The 17,403-nt window shown below is 42.1% G+C and overlaps 1 protein-coding gene across 1 annotated transcript in view; it reads left to right on the top strand.

Annotated features, from left to right (window-relative positions):
- LOC103509862 (low-density lipoprotein receptor-related protein 2-like) overlaps window positions 1–17,403 on the top strand; it is a 132,143-nt gene that overhangs the window by 61,405 nt on the left and 53,335 nt on the right. Inside the window, 20 exon segments of the mRNA XM_026823962.1 lie at window positions 332–448; window positions 535–741; window positions 1,014–1,217; window positions 2,186–2,260; window positions 2,683–2,739; window positions 3,199–3,429; window positions 3,729–3,790; window positions 4,082–4,289; window positions 4,653–4,715; window positions 4,815–4,910; window positions 5,220–5,253; window positions 5,598–5,674; window positions 7,048–7,206; window positions 7,783–7,941; window positions 8,414–8,622; window positions 9,172–9,406; window positions 12,259–12,486; window positions 14,109–14,267; window positions 15,258–15,417; window positions 16,124–16,325. Of these exon segments, the coding sequence (XP_026679763.1) occupies window positions 332–448; window positions 535–741; window positions 1,014–1,217; window positions 2,186–2,260; window positions 2,683–2,739; window positions 3,199–3,429; window positions 3,729–3,790; window positions 4,082–4,289; window positions 4,653–4,715; window positions 4,815–4,910; window positions 5,220–5,253; window positions 5,598–5,674; window positions 7,048–7,206; window positions 7,783–7,941; window positions 8,414–8,622; window positions 9,172–9,406; window positions 12,259–12,486; window positions 14,109–14,267; window positions 15,258–15,417; window positions 16,124–16,325 (2,942 nt within the window).

Genomic DNA, 17,403 nt, shown 5'->3' on the forward strand with positions numbered 1-17,403 from the left:
TAGTGGGTGTCACACTAGCCTTGCACGCCGGAGGTTCTTTAATTTCCGGCGGGGCCCAAGTTTTCCGGTATAGAGTTTGGTAAGCACTTTGAGTAGCGACCAGTGGAGGCAGTACTAGTGTAAAAAGAAGAAGAAAAAATATATAATAGAAATGACAGAACTAGTAAAGGAGGCTCTTAGTAATGCTTTACCACAAATAAATCATGGGTTAGATTTTATTTTTGCACCTTCGTGCAGCACAGGAAGTTAGGTGGCGAGTAAAGTCTACCACAGAAACGCGAAGGTCCACAGAAATCAGGATAATAAGAGGTAATTTTCTTTCCCCCACCAGGTCTCGAACGGGTGCCCATCATAGTGGAGAACGTGGTAGCGACCGCCTCCAACATGCACACTGGCACCATCTTCTGGAGTGATATGAAGCTGAAGAAAATATCTCGATTGGACAAAGGTAAGAATAAATATTTGCAGTAAATTTGGCCATTATTTCCCGGGTTCAAAGTTTTTCATGATTAACCTTGATTTTCTCCCCCCCAGGAAAAGACCACAGAGCGCAGGACATCGTAGTCTCAGGTTTGGATCTAGTAGAGGGCCTTGCCTACGATTGGATAGGAGGACATATCTATTGGTTAGACTCCCGACTTAACAGGATAGAAGTTTGTGATGAAAATGGAACCAATCGCATTGTTCTGGCCAAGGATAACATTACGCAGCCCCGAGGAATGATGCTGGATCCAAGTCCTGGTAAGTAGACGTTGTTCTTGTTGTAGCGGCTTCAGTTGTAGCCGAATGTTGATGGCAGAATAAAGAAAGGATATCTTTTTTATCAGCCATACACCGGGGTGATGGTCTCTAGCCATGTTTAATTGGCCCGTCCTGAACCGCAGTCAACCATCGTGAGGACTTGTGCTTATTCTTTAAAAGCAGAGAGAACCCTTTGAAAAACTGCCGGCTAGCTAGGCTGGTTAGGGTTAGCTGTTCTCCTCCCTGTTTATAGTCCCACAGCTAGACACTAGTCTACTCTCTGTTTCGCGAGCCGCAAAACAACCGCCTCTACGGGGTCAAAGTGTACAGCGCCGCCACGCAGGCCCGCACCAACCATCCGTGTCCAGGCCCGTGTCAGAAGTTGTGCTTCGCGGTGCCCATTACACCGACCGCCCCTGTGAGCTCGCCTGTGAAACTGAAAGCGACCTGTGCTTGTCCTTACGGCGAGAAACTTGGTAAGTGACGAGGGTAGATTCGTATAAGCTTAATCCATCCTGTGGGGTAGTTGCCTGTACACCCAAGCCTCAGAGTGGGCTTTTTGTGTATGGAGTTAAGCTGAAGTGGCGAGGGTAAATGTAAATGCAATTTCTTTGTGTTATTATGTCACAACTTTGGTGCTCACTGCAACATTGTAGGATTTTTTCCCCCAATATTTCAATAATCCTATCATCCAATGTTTACCTACCATGCTGGACTCATTTTCCTCACGAGGCTGAGTGGGCCCCGCAACAGCCAGTCACGGAATCAATTATCTGCATGATACAAATTTCTGTGCCTGTCCTTACGGAGAGAAACTTGGTAAGTGACGAGGGTAGATTCGTATAAGCTTAACCCATCCTTTGGGGTAGTTGCCTGTACACCCAAGCCTCAGAGTGGGCTTTTTGTGTATGGAGTTAAGCTGAATTGGCGAGGGTAAATGGTATACATATAAGTAGTGGTTTGGTTAGGCCAGCCATTCAATATCAGGTAGACCTGACAGGTACACCTGATCAGTTCACCTGATGAGCACAGTCCAGGTAGACCTGACAGGAACGGCTGAAAAGGTCCGTCTGTCAATTCTTTTTTTTTTTAGAAGAGAAACTATACTGAGAGTCTGAACGATTGGTAGGAACCCTCATGGCTAGATGACGAGTCCTGTCTGTCCCGTCCCGAGTCCCGTCTGTCAAGTCTACCTGATACCTGATGAGCGCACACACACTATCAGGTAGACCTGATACCTGATGAGCGCACACACACTATCAGGTATACCTGACACCTGATCAGGTCTACGTGATGCTGAGTGGCTGGCCTTAGACTAAAATGAAAATTTGAATAGGCCATAACTCCGGTCCTGGTTGTTGGATCGAGCTCAAACATGTATCATAGGATTATTCAGTTCAAACATTCTCTTCCACCTAACCTGTTTCCTGTTCCTCTTATGTAGGCGTTGCTGACAGGTGCGTCAATCTAACCAAAGTTTGTGACGGCAAGACAGACTGTCCAAACGGTGCTGACGAGGGTCCTGGGTGGTAATAATAGTGCTTATTTATACTGCTCGCATAGGACTGAAAAGTCCCTTTACTCCAGCAGTAGGCTACTACTATTATTGGAATATTCGACCTTTTACAGTTATTATTATTTTTTTGAAGTTTTGACCTCAGATTTGGATTTTTCCCAACTTTTTACATAGGGATCGACCATTTATTCCTAATTTTTACCCATTTGCAACTGCACCATTACTTAATTTGTGTTGAAGCAGAGCCTTCTCAGCCAGTCTAGTTAGCTTGGAGGGGAGCGCGTCTGCCTTGTAAGCGCTAGGTCGCGAGTTCTATCCCCGGGCGGGGCGAAAAAAACTCATTATTCCTCCTCCCCCTTCTTCTTTTTTTTTTCTTACCTATAAGCAGTATTATTTTTCTTATTCTATCATTCTTCTGTTTTCAGGCACGGCTGATTGCGATGACGACTCCGAACTGGGAGCGCTGTGTACCTGTCCACCCGGTATGTACTCTACCTCCCTCAGTGGTGTACAAATCAAGAATTACCTATTTAAAAGAAATCATAGTTGAATAAGAAAATAAAACTAGTACAGCTTCACTATGCTGTAGTAATAGAAAGTAATGAAGAATAAGAAGAAAACATAAAATAAAATAATAATAAACACTTGGCTTTTGTTCTACGAAAACTCTAATTTCTTTACTCTTATCCAGAACGGATATTGTTCGTTCTCGGAACGGCTGGCTTTATCCTGTCTGTCTTCTTTCTTTGCTTTCGGAACGATAAGACCTTAGCTCTTACAATTCCCTCTATCAAACCTCTTAAAAAAATCTGTACTTTTTAATCAAATTTCTTCACTTTTTAATCCAACCGATTTCTTTACTTTTTATTCCAATATATCTGTTTTTACTTCTAATCTCTTTTCATCAGTCTAATTTCTTTTCAATTTCCCGTGTGTTTCAGGCGAAATTCTCTCCAATGACTCCGTCACGTGTCAAGACATGAACGAATGCGAACAGCCAGGCTACTGTTCTCAGATGTGTACCAATACGAAAGGCTCCTACATTTGTTCGTGTAACGAGGGCTATGTTCTCGAATATGACAACCATACGTGTAAAGCTATCAACCACAGTGCTGCCTTCCTTATTATATCCAATAGACATTCCATCTTGGTCGCTGATTTAGAAGAAAAGGGTAAGTTTTGAGGAGGATTTCTAGCTTTTTTTTTTTTTTTTTTAAGATGAGTGTTCCACCGCCGTTTTTATTTCGTAGCAACGGAACAACTGCTACATTAGACGCTTGTGGCCTGTGTCGTAGCATGCCCATCTTACAATTCCCTCTATCAAACCTCTTAAAAAAATCTGTACTTTTTAATCAAATTTCTTCACTTTTTAATCCAACCGATTTCTTTACTTTTTATTCCAATATATCTGTTTTTACTTCTAATCTCTTTTCATCAGTCTAATTTCTTTTCAATTTCCCGTGTGTTTCAGGCGAAATTCTCTCCAATGACTCCGTCACGTGTCAAGACATGAACGAATGCGAGATCAGTTGCGCTTACTTGGGTGATGTTTCAAAGTCATAGAGCAGGAAAAATGAGGACCAACGGAATATCTCTGTCAAAAATTTACCTTGTTTTCCCTGCTTTATAATGTAACCCCAATTTTATGAACTTTTATATGCAAGCCCGATTTCATGAACTTTTAAATGGGACCCCGATTTCATAAACTACCCTTGGTCCCAATAAATAAGTTAATAAAAAACTACCCTTGGTCCCAATAAATAAGTTAATAAAATCGGTATTTTACCGTAGATATTCTATTCCATTCTATTCTATTTCTTTCAGTTCACATGTCCACGTTCGGGCCACTGCATTCCACAATCCTGGGTGTGTGATGGTGACAATGATTGTTTCGACAACCAAGACGAGGAAGGATGTCCGCCCATCACTTGTTCCGCTACGCAGTTCAAATGTGCTGACCTACGCCAGTGTGTACAGGAAACGTACAAGTGTGATGGCATTCTGGATTGTAATGATGGGAGCGATGAATTAGGTGCGTATTTTATTCAAGACCTTGTTTAGATAACATATTGTCTGGCTCGGGGACGGGGTAGACCAGCTTAATCTGACTGGGGGACCTTAAACAGGGAGGATACCAGCCTGAAATTTCCCTTGCTAAAGAAATAGCAAAGGTTGAGTGCGAAGGGCATCCACTCGTAAAATTTGTAGCCAAAACCAAATGTCAGCCCAAAGCAATCACCTTAGGCTGATTGAGAGGCTGACGAAAAACGCCGACCCCGTCTGAACACGGGCAAGGGAGAAGAAAAAGTAGAAGATTCAGGGTCACATACCGAAGCTTTTGGCGACGAGAAACCTTTGTTACTATTTTTTCATTGTTTCTTATTTTTCCCACCAGGTTGTCCCACTCTGGCGCCAAATCAATGCGATGCCGAGAAGCAATTCAAATGTGAACGATCCGGTATTTGTATACCCAAGTTTGATCAAATAAACTACGGGCTAAAAAATTCCCGGAGGGACGGGCCCAGCTTGTTTCATTGTTTCTTATTTTTTCCACCAGGTTGTCCCACTCTGGCGCCAAATCAATGCGATGCCGAGAAGCAATTCAAATGTGAGCGATCCGGTATTTGTATACCCAAGTCCTGGTATTGTGACGGTAAGTACAAAGATTTACTCACGTCTGACATTTGACACGATATCGAGTTCCGATATTTTTGTTGTACTATGACGTTAAACTGAAAACAAATCAATCAAATCATTAATTATTTAATTTGTGTTAAAGCAGAGCCTTCTCAGCCAGGCTAGTTAGCTTGGAGGGGAGCGCGTCTGCCTTGTAAGCGCTAGGTCGCGGGTTCGATTCCCGGGCGGGGCGAAAAAAACTCATTATTCCTCCTCCCCCTTCTTCTTTTTTTTCTTACCTATAAGCAGTATTATTTTTCTTATTCTATCATTCTTCTGTTTTCAGGCACGGCTGATTGCGATGACGACTCCGACAATTGGCTCGTCCTGAACCGCAGTCAACCATCGTGAGGACTTATGCTTGTTCTTTAAAAGCAGAGAGAACCCTTTGAAAAACTGCCAGCTAGCTAGGCTGGTTAGGGTTAGCTGTTCTCCTCCTTGTTTATAGTCCCACAGCTAGACACTAGTCTACTCTCTGTTTAATGTCCCCTGGTAAATAGATATAGAATATGCGGGTTCGATTCCCGCCCGGGGTAGACTTTATCCTAAACAGATAAGCCCTCATCATGTCTCTCATCAGATGGGAGATAAGAGACACAATATACTTCCCCTTTATGGACAGCCACCTAGTGGTTGAACTAATTCCCGTATTTTCCTCTAAAAGTGGGGAAATGGGCTTCAGAAGAGGGGAAATCGTCTCAGAATCCGACAGGAAAATACGATTCCTGCAAAACCTGCACGGTTAGTCCAGTGGTAACGCGCTTGCTTGCCATGCAGAAGGTCCCGGGTTCGAATCCCACCATGGACAAAAATTTGTACTCGTTTTTCGATTGCAAATATTTCAGTGGGTTACTTTCTGGTGTTCTTGTGTTGACCCAGCACCTAAATGGGGAGTATTGTGCCTCTTCTCGCCCATCTGATGAGAGGCATACTACCTGGTAAGTAGATATAGAATATGCGGGTTCGATTCCCGCCTGGGGTAGACTTTATCCTAAACAGATAAGCCCTCATCATGTCTTTCATCAGATGGGAGAGAAGAGACACAATATACTTCCCCTTTATGGACAGCCACCTAGTGGTTGAACTAATTCCCCTATTTTCCTCTAAAAGTGGGGAAATGGGCTTCAGAAGAGGGGAAATCGTCTCAGAATCCGACAGGAAAATACGATTCCTGCAAAACCTTGAGCAGCTTTTTAACTAACCCTTTCCCTTTGACCTTTGAATTACTCTTGTGGACACAAAAAACTCACTGCAAGGGTTAGATGTAGAATGAACTACCCCTTGTGTACACAAAAAGCCCATTCTAATAATAATAATAGACTCTTGAGTGGAAGGCAACCACTAGGCGAGGTTAACGCCTTAGGCGTTCTCTACCACCTAACCCTTAGAGACTCTTGTAGACACAAAAAACTCACTTCGAGGGTTAGATGTAGAATGAACTACCCCTTGTGTACACAAAAAGCCCATTCTAAGGCTTAAATAAATAAATAAATGTCTTTTCTTTGTGTTACTATATCACAACTTTGGTGCTCACTGCAGCATTGTAGGATTTTTCCAAATACATTAAGACCGGTGCAACGGTTGGCGGCATTTTACCGCTTTTTGGCGGTTTTCAGAGTAATTTAACAATATCTCGGGAACGGTATAAGCTAGAGACTTGAAACGGCCGTCGATCGATGTAAATTTATTATGAATCGATGTGGATCGACATCGGTCGACTATTTGTGGACAGTGTGGACACACCCTAAACAGTCGTTTCGCGAACGGTTAGAATAAATCAACCTGATCGTACAACCGTAGAAAAAAAGCAAGTGAGGAAGAGATAAATTTACCATCTTGATATCTAACTTCACAAAGTTACCTACAGTGTTGTGTGTACTGTCTTCTAGAGATTACGTACTTTTTATGATTCTTGGGTTCACATCCTTCCTGAAAAGAATAGCCTCAACACTAAGTGCAAAATGGAACAAGTGCGTCAGCCAGTTATCAGGGTGGATAAAAACCGCCATGTTTAGTCGGCTCGTCCTGAGTCTTTATCCCCCTCCTAAATGGCTAAAGTAAAATCCCCTCTCCTAAATGAGTAACTAACCATGTTTCATATATGTGTTTCCCAGGTCATCATATGCTACATGTAGACATTCACTATGCCGGTAAATGGATTTATTGGGTGGAATTCAACAGGGGTACATGGAACGGGATATTCCGAATACATCCCGATGGAGAAGGACTTGAACATGTCATCAAGGATGGAGTGGGATCAAACGGGATCAGAGGTGAGTGGGATTTTACTCTATATAGTGGGATTATTTTGAGTGGGATTTATTCTTTGTAGTTCTCTCGTGAGATGGGATTTGTTGCAAATGTCCTTCTTTAAAGATATGATTTTTTCCAAGATAATTGATTGTGTCTTTAATCTCGATTTTCCTGATACTAAACCTTGGGAAATCCAAGATGGCGCCCTAGTGGAATCGGTTTCGTTTCCGTGAGTTTCCCTAAAGGAAAATATACCTAAGGCCAGCCACCCACTATCAGGTAGACCTGACAGGTACGGCTGAAAAGGTCCGCCTGTCAGATCTACCATATAGTGAGTGGCTGGCCTAAGGTTACGCTGGCTTTGGTTTTACAACAGAGAAGAATTCTATTCAACCAAATAGAAACATACTCACATAATCAAGAAACAAGAGTAAATATTGAATACAAATGACCTACAACCATCACCCGCAACGATTGTGTAAACGCGCCTTGTCAAGAACTATGCCTTCTATCTCCCTCATCGAGTACGGGATATACGTGCAAGTGTATAGCCGGCTTTAGAGTTACTAAGGACGGTCGGTGTGTGGAAGGTAAGTAACGATTGTGTAAACGCGACCTACAACCCATCACCCGCAACGATTGTGTAAACGCGCCTTGTCAACAACTGTGTCTTCTATCTCCCTCATCGAGTACGGGATACACGTGCAAGTGTATAGCCGGCTTTAGAGTGACTAAGGACGGTCGGTGTGTGGAAGGTAATAATGATGCTTATTAAATATTTGACCCTATATAAATTTTATACTGCTAGCAGTGCTGGCATAGGACTAAAGCACTAAAGAGTCCCTTTAACCCAGCAAAAGGCTCCTAGTATGTGGTCAAATTCTCAAATTATATTTAGGATAATTTTCCATAACTAGTCCAATATTGAACCTACGCCCTCCTGTTTACCAGGCGAGTGTCTTGACCACTACACCTTAAGGGTATGATCCTCTCACTATCTCTATACTCAAGAGCCGAATTAAAAATTACAAAAAACCAATTAACCACGTTATTTAGCACCTGGGTATGATTGTGAGTGTGTGTCCACAACGGGTACAATTGACCCTAGCCTAGACCCTAGCTTAGTCTCTGGACCATCGACCCCCACACCAGTGTATCTTAACGGAGCCTGGAATCTCTTGCTTTTTATACTGTTTATTTATTATCAACCTTATTCTCGTTTCACAGAGGAAACTCCCGTGCTGCTAGTCATGAAAGGCTCCCAGATCGTAGACGTCAGTCTAAAACCCGGCGACAAGAGTTCCGGCATTATCACTCCAGTAGTAGGTGTAGAGAATGGACTGCAGGTGGAATTCGACAAGAAGGCAGCCATGTTGTATTGGCTTGAGGGCACCAAGAAGGCCAATGAAGAGGATGGTGGAAATGAGAATGATAACGTAAGTACCAGAGAGTCTTCCTAGACTTTCCTGCTTAAATAGGGTCGGCGTTCCTACTTAAATAGGGTCGGCGTTCCTACTTAAATAGGGTCGGCGTTCCTACTTAAATAGGGTCGGCGTTCCTACTTAAATAGGGTCGGCGTTCCTACTTAAATAGGGTCGGCGTTCCTACTTAAATAGGGTCGGCGTTCCTACTTAAATAGGGTCGGCGTTCCTACTTAAATAGGGTCGGCGTTCCTACTTAAATAGGGTCGGCGTTCCTACTTAAATAGGGTCGGCGTTCCTACTTAAATAGGGTCGGCGTTCCTACTTAAATAGGGTCGGCGTTCCTACTTAAATAGGGTCGGCGTTCCTACTTAAATAGGGCTAACTATACTGGCTTTTCCCCTCATTTAGTACCCTAGAAGAGTGGTAGTTTCCTTTCGCAATTTCCCCTCTTCTGAAATTTGTTTCCCCTCTTTTGGTTTGTTCTCGCCTGTGCTAAACCATAGGAAATACAAGATGGCGTGCCTTCGGAATACTGACTTTATCTCCCCTCTCTTCTTACAGGTCAAGGTCATAGACACAGACGGTGAGGCGGAACGCACCGTCCTAAGTTCGATCAACAACGTACATCTGGTGCGCTCTCTAGCGATCTACGAGCGAAAGCTCTACTATCTGGATCCGGCTTTCGAGAAGTTGGAGCGTGTGGAAATCGGAGAGCCGGATGACTCCCTCAATCCGCAAATATTACTGGACAATGTTCCGGACTTGAAAACTATAGCCGTGTTCCGCAAACGATCCCGTAAGTAGAATAGGAATAGAGTAAGAATAGTATAGAATAGAGTAGGAAGTTGGAGTGGTTTTTGTTTAGTGTCAAATCTATGGAATCATGGTAGCCTCAGGCAAACAGGGTTGAATAGTAGAGATTACCTACCCCAGGCAATAATTTCGCCCTTGTTTTCCAGTATTTAACCTATCTCGGTGGTGTAGTGGTCAAGGCGCTCGCCTGGTAAACAGGAGGGCGTGGGTTCAATCCCAGCCGAGGTATGGAATATCTGAAAACTATAGCCGTGTTCCGCAAACGATCCCGTAAGTAGAATAGGAATAGAGTAAGAATAGAATAGAGTAAAAATAGTATAGAATAGAATAGAGTAGAGTAAAAATAGTATAGAATAGAATAGAATAGAAAGCCGGATGACTGCCTCAATCCGCAAATATTACTGGATAATGTTCCGGACTTGAAAACTATAGCCGTGTTCCGCAAACGATCCCGTAAGTAGAATAGAATAGATTTAAGTAGATTAGAACAAAATAGAGTAGTTGCTGAAATGTTGCACTTCTGTGGAGGGGGTAAAAGACTGGACATCCTTGAAAGTATAGCAATCAGGAAAGGAATTAAAATGGGAAATATTCTTAATGCCCAACTAGAAGTCAAAAACTCTCCCATAATTAGGTACCTGGTAGATAAAGGGGCCCCAGTCGACCAAATTTTAGATTGTGTGAACGATCCTCTTTGATTTTTCTCTCTTTGGATATTATACCGGTGGGGTGGGAAAATTCAAATAATCCTGAGGCTGCGAGGGAGTCGTTACAAGGCCAGAAGTTTAAACTTGGAAGATGGAGCAAGGGTTCCCTAATGTGATGTTGTTTTCTGGAGATGTTTCTTTTTTATGCACATGATCTGAAAACTATAGCCGTGTTCCGCAAACGATCCCGTAAGTAGAATAGGAATAGAGTAAGAATAGAATAGAGCAAAAATAGTATAGAATAGAATAGAAAGCCGGATGACTGGCTCAATCCGCAAATATTACTGGACAATGTTACGGATCTGAAAACTATAGCCGTGTTCCGCAAACGATCCCGCAAGTAGAATAGAATAGATTTGAGTAGATTAGAACAAAATAGAGTAGTTGCTGAAATGTTGCACTTCTGTGGAGGGTGTAAAAGACTGGACATTCTTGAAAGTATAGAAATCAGGAAAGGAATTAAAATGGGGGAATATCCTTAATGCCCAACTAGAAGTCAAAAATTCTCCCATAATTAGATACCTGGTAGATAAAGGGGCCCCGGTCGACCAAATTTTAGATTGTGTGAACGATCCTCTTTGATTTTTCTCTCTTTGGATATTATACCGGTGGGGTGGGAAAATTCAAATAATTCAATAATCTAAATTTAAATAAATTCTTATCTTTGAACTTTGTAATGAAGGCATGGTAGTTAACCCTTGGGTAAGGTTAGCTTAGAAAATGCCACACGCCGCAGAAGTTACTATCACTAGGCGATTAGTACCGCCTATAAATAAGTACATCATTTAGAAATTGGCTTTTAAGGCTCAAAACAGAGTGGAGTGGAGAGAGCATAGAGCATACCTAGAGCAGTTAGAGGGAAGAGCATAGAGCAGTTAGAGGGAAGAGCATAGAGCAGTTAGAGGGAAGAGCATAGAGCAGTTAGAAGGAAGTCATTTAGTTTCTTTATTCTATAACCAATTAGCATTATCATATCGTTTTTTCCATATTCATAAATACATCACTACTTAATTTCATCGTTCTATATCCAAACAACATTATCATGAGCATTATCATATCGTTTTTTTCCATATTCATAAATACATCACTACTTAATTTCATCGTTCTATATCCAAACAACATTTTCATTTATAAGAAATCGCAGTTTTAGTTAATTGGTTTATGCTTATTCTTTATTCAAATTAACAATTAATTCTCATATAACAAACCATTTTGAGTTTGCGTGCTTATATTACCAGTAAAATAACAGCACGAAAAGCTGACATCACCATCATCATCATTATCATTGAACTTTATTTTGTGCAATGTCTTCAAATATGGACATTTATAGGCAAAACATGTCTGTTTTTCTATAAATAAAAATACCCTACGAACCCAGTGAAGAGTATAAGTTATTTCTTTTACATTTATTGTTATGGAACTTCACAAAGTTACTGAGTCTTCCATCAAGTGTTTTATTTCATTATTCAAATTAACAATTAATTCTCATATAACAAACCATTTTGAGTTTGCGTGCTTATATTACCAGTAAAATAACAGCACGAAAAGCTTAGCATTATCATATCGTTTTTTCCATATTCATAAATACATCACTACTTAATTTCATCGTTCTATATCCAAACAACATTATCATTTTCATTTATAAGAAATCGCAGTTTTAGTTACTTGGTTTATGCTTATGCATTATTCAAATTAACAATTAATTCACGTAAAACAAACCATTTTGAGTTTGCGTGCTTATATTACCAGTAAAATAACAGCACGAAAAGCTGACATCACCATCATCATCATTATCTTTGAACTTTATTTTGTGCAATGTCTTCAAAAGTTTATATGGACATTTTTCTTTATTATAATCACCCTGTTTATACACTGATGATGCCCAGTAGGCAAACATATGGACATTTTTCTTTATTATAATCACCCTGTTTATACACTGATGATGCCCAGTAGGCAAAACATGTCTGTTTTTCTATAAATAAAAATACCCTACCAACCCAGTGAAGAGTATAAGTTATTTCTTTTACATTTATTGTTATGGAACTTCACAAAGTTACTGAGTCTTCCATCAAGATATTTACATTTATTATAATAATATTAATCATAATATCATATTTCGACATTTCAGCAAGCAATCACCCCTGTCTGATCAACAACGGAGGCTGCGAACACCTGTGTATACCCAAAAATCATCTCGGATACACCTGTTCCTGTGCAGTCGGATTCAAGAAGGATTCAGATCGGGACACAGGCTGTAGTGACTATAAGACATTCGCCGTGGTAACTCAACTGGACATAACCCGGGGTTATAGTCTCAAGGATTCCGCTGAAGCTATGGTGCCGATTTCTGGACCAGGTATGTCGATTATTAGAGCGTGGGTTCGATTCCAGCTGAGGTAAGGGAATTTTGTCCTCAATATAAGGTGAGAATTTGAGGCTGTAGTGATTATAAGACATTCGCTATGGTCACTCAACTAGATATAACCCGGGGTTACAGTCTCAAGGATTCCGCTGAAGCTATGGTGCCGATTTCTGGACCAGGTATGTCGATTATTAGAGCGTGGGTTCGATTCCAGCTGAGGTAAGGGAATTTTGTCCTCAATATAAGGTGAGAATTTGAGGCTGTAGTGATTATAAGACATTCGCTATGGTCACTCAACTAGATATAACCCGGGGTTACAGTCTCAAGGATTCCGCTGAAGCTATGGTGCCGATTTCTGGACCAGGTATGTCAATCAGGAGGGCTTGGGTTCAATTCCAGCCGATGTCAACTTTCCGTGCTGTTATAACTGCTAATGTTCGCGGATTTGGCAATTTTGTTCGCGGATTTGGCGATTATGTTCGCGGATTTCGCGATTTTGTTCGCGGATTTTGCGATCATTCTCAATATAAGGTGAGAATTTGAGGCTGTAGTGACTATAAGACATTCGCTATGGTCACTCAACTAGATATAACCCGGGGTTACAGTCTCAAGGATTCCGCTGAAGCTATGGTGCCGATTTCTGGACCAGGTATGTCGATTATTAGAGCGTGGGTTCGATTCCAGCTGAGGTAAGGGAATTTTGTCCTCAATATAAGGTGAGAATTTGAGGCTGTAGTGATTATAAGACATTCGCTATGGTCACTCAACTAGATATAACCCGGGGTTACAGTCTCAAGGATTCCGCTGAAGCTATGGTGCCGATTTCTGGACCAGGTATTTCAATGAGGAGGGCGTGGGTTCAATTCCAGCCGATGTCAACTTTCCGTGCTGTTATAACTGCTAATGTAACGAGGCAAAGGGTTTGTCTTCAATATGATTTTAACCATTAGCAACTACTAGCTTTTGCTTGCCTTGTAAGCGCTAGATCACGGGCTCGATTCCCGCCGGGTGCGAACTTTAGCAATTGTTGTTCTTTTAGCGGCTTCAGCTGTAACCAAATGGTGATGGCAGAATAAAGAAAGGACATCTTTTTTTCCGTCATACAACGGGGTGATGGTCTCTAGCCATGTTCAGTTGGCTCGTCCTGAGTCTTTATCCCCCTCCTAAATGGGCTGAAGTAAAATCCACTCTCCTAAATGAGTAACTAACGCTAACCATGTTTTATCTAGGCGCACGGCAGTGCGCCAGGCCAAGTTCCGGCCTGAGCACGCCAGTGTGTATATTACATATATGTGTTTCCCAGGTCATCATATGCTACATGTAGACATTCACTATGCCGGTAAATGGATTTATTGGGTGGAATTCAACAGGGGATCGATTCCCGCCCGGTGCGAACTTTAGCAATTGTTGTTGTTTTAGCGGCTTCAGCTGTAACCAAATGGTGATGGTAGAATAAAGAAAGGACATCTTTTTTTTTCTGTCATACAACGGGGTGATGGTCTCTAGCCATGTTTAGTTGGCTCGTCCTGAGTCTTTATCCCCTCTCCTAAATGGCTAAAGTAAAATCCCCTCTCCTAAATGAGTAACTAAGCATGTTTTATATATGTGTTTCCCAGGTCATCATATGCTACATGTAGACATTCACTATGCCGGTAAATGGATTTATTGGGTGGAATTCAATAGGGGTACATGGAACGGGATATTCCGAATACATCCCGACGGAGAAGGACTTGAACATGTCATCAAGGATGGAGTGGGATCAAACGGGATCAGAGGTGAGTGAGATTTTACTCTATATGGTGGGATTATTTTGAGTGGGATTTATTCTTTGTAGTTCTCTCGTGAGATGGGATTTGTTGCAAATGTCCTTCTTTAAAGATATGATTTCAGGGGTACATGGAACGGGATATTCCGAATACATCCCGATGGAGAAGGACTTGAACATGTCATCAAGGATGGAGTGGGATCAAACGGGATCAGAGGTGAGTGGGATTTTACTCTATATAGTGGGATTATTTTGAGTGGGATTTATTCTTTGTAGTTCTCTCGTGAGATGGGATTTGTTGCAAATGTCCTTCTTTAAAGATATGATTTGATTATTTTGAGTGGGATTTATTCTTTGTAGTTCTCTCGTGAGATGGGATTTGTTGCAAATGTCCTTCTTTAAAGATATGATTTTTTCCAAGATAATTGATTGTGTCTTTAATCTCGATTTTCCTGATACTAAACCTTGGGAAATCCAAGATGGCGCCCTAGTGGAATCGGTTTCGTTTCCGTGAGTTTCCCTAAAGGAAAATATACCTAAGGCCAGCCACCCACTATCAGGTAGACCTGACAGGTACGGCTGAAAAGGTCCGCCTGTCAGATCTACCATATAGTGAGTGGCTGGCCTAAGGTTACGCTGGCTTTGGTTTTACAACAGAGAAGAATTCTATTCAACCAAATAGAAACATACTCACATAATCAAGAAACAAGAGTAAATATTGAATACAAAAGAATATTATACCTATACATACCTCATTTATACTACTAGGATCAGACTGAAAAGTCGCTTTACCCCCGCAGTCTGAATAGGAAAAAAGGATTTTTTGTGCTTGTCACAAATATCGTTTCCCGATTATTACACCTAGATAGCTTTTATGACTTGACTTGGACTCGAACCACCAACCTCCAGATCCAAAGTCCAACGCATTAACAACTGCCCTACTGAGGTTGGTTCAGTCTAAGGTCTTATAATTAAGAGTAAACATTATGCTGTTCATCAGGTCTGGCTGTGGATTGGATCGCGGGTAATCTGTACTTCACCAATGTGTTCCCCCATGAGAACTACCTGGAGGTTTGCTGGCTGGACGGATCTAATAGGAAGGTCCTTGTTAAGACCACTACGGACGCCCCGAAGGAATTGGCTGTGAACCCGATCAAGAGGTAACAAGCTGGGCCCGTCCCTCCGGGAATTTTTTAGCCCGTAGTTTACTCGATCGTGGTTAAAGAAAATTAGTACTAATGTACTATTATTACTCGCACTGCGTGTTCGGGAAGTTGCGTATACGGTTGCGCTGCGCGCTCCCGGGGCTTCGCGGGGTTGTACATATGGTCGCGCTTTGCGCTCCCGGGGCTTCGCGGTTGTGCATGTGGTCGCGCTGCGCGCTCTCTATTACTACATAATATACGTACGTACCTTCATACTTTCATATAATGATTTAAAATCAAGACTAGAGCCCGTTCTTCCTTAATCGTCCCGAAATCGAAGAGAGAAAGAAGATAGGCGAGGAAAAAGCTGGAACGGCGAAATTTATCTGTTAAGAGTAAAGTTCGCCCGAGGAGGGAATTGAACTCGTGACCTAGCGCTTACAAGGAAGACGCTCTACTCTCCAAACTATTAGGCTGGCTCTAAGGCTCTTAAAAAAAAAGAAAAAAAAAACTTAAAAACTCCTTTCGTTCGGCCAATACAACTTCCCCTTTTTCCCCTCTCCCCAGACTCCTCTATTGGATAGACTATGGGCAGTACCCTCGCATTGGCAAGTCTTATCTGGGCTATTAGGCTGGCTCTAAGGCTCTTGAAAAAAAAAAAAAAACTTAAAACCTCCTTTCGTTCGGCTAATACAACTTCCCCTTTTTCCCCTCTCCCCAGACTCCTCTATTGGATAGACTATGGGCAGTACCCTCGCATTGGCAAGTCTTATCTGGATGGCTCCAAATGGACTTCCATCGTTTCCAATGGTATCTCTATGCCACGAGATTTGACTATTGATATGCAAACCCATGATGTGTACTGGGTGGACGCTAAGCTGGATCTGATTCAGAAGATATCCTACAACGGAGGCAATCGACAGGTAAGATTTGTGAGACACCCTGTTTTTGTGAAATCATGATGTTTTCTTATGGGTTGGTATTGGCTATTGTCATTTTAAAAAAGTCATTTTTGGCTAGATAATATTTTTTTTCCTCTCTCTCAAGAGTTTTGGAAGAGGAAACTGTAACTGCTAAAGGTCTTATCTTCCTGAAAGAGAAGAAAGGAAGACAGGATAGGAGATAGCTCTCTGACTATAAAAGTCAGGCTAGTAGGCTACGATATAATTGTTTAGTCCCCAAGACGTTTGATAGAGGGAACTGCAATTGCTGAGGTCTTGTCGTCCCGAAAGCAAAGAGAGAAGAAGGATAGGATAGGAGAAATTCAGGCGTTCAGAAAACGAACTGTTTAGGATAAAGTTCGCCCCGGGCGGGAATCGAACCTGTGGCCTAGTGCTTACGAGGCAAATGCGCTTCCGAACGATCTGAGAAGTAGTTCTCTGACTATAAAAGTCAGGCTAGTAGGCTACGATTTAATTGTTTAGTCCCCAAGACGTTTGATAGAGGGAACTGCAACTGCTGAGGTCTTGTCGTCCCGAAAGCAAAGAGAGAAGAAGGACAGGATAGGAGAAATTCAGTCGTTCAGAAAACGAACTGTTTAGGATAAAGTTCGCCCCGGGCGGGAATCGAACCTGTGGCCTAGTGCTTACGAGGCAAATGCGCTTCCAACCAAGCTAACTATACTGGCTTTTCCCCTCATTTAGTACCCTAGAAGAGTCGTAATTTCCTTTCGCAATTTCCCCTCTTATGAAATTTGTTTCCCCTCTTTTGGTTTGTTCTCGCCTGTGCTAAACCATAGGAAATACAAGATGGCGTGCCATCGGAATACTGATCTCCCCTCTCTTCTTACAGGTCAAGGTCATAGACACAGACGGTGAGGCGGAACGCACCGTCCTCAGTTCGATCAACAACGTACATCTGGTGCGCTCTCTAGCGATCTACGAGCGAAAGCTCTACTATCTGGATCCGGCTTTCGAGAAGTTGGTTGGGCCAGCCTAGTTAGCTTAGTTGGTAGTGCGTCTGCCTTGTAAGCGCTAGGCCGCGGGTTCGATTCCCGCCCGG

This window comes from Diaphorina citri, unplaced genomic scaffold, assembly GCF_000475195.1.
Source record: "Diaphorina citri unplaced genomic scaffold, Diaci psyllid genome assembly version 1.1 scaffold24, whole genome shotgun sequence".
Classification (NCBI taxonomy): Eukaryota; Metazoa; Arthropoda; class Insecta; order Hemiptera; family Psyllidae; genus Diaphorina; species Diaphorina citri.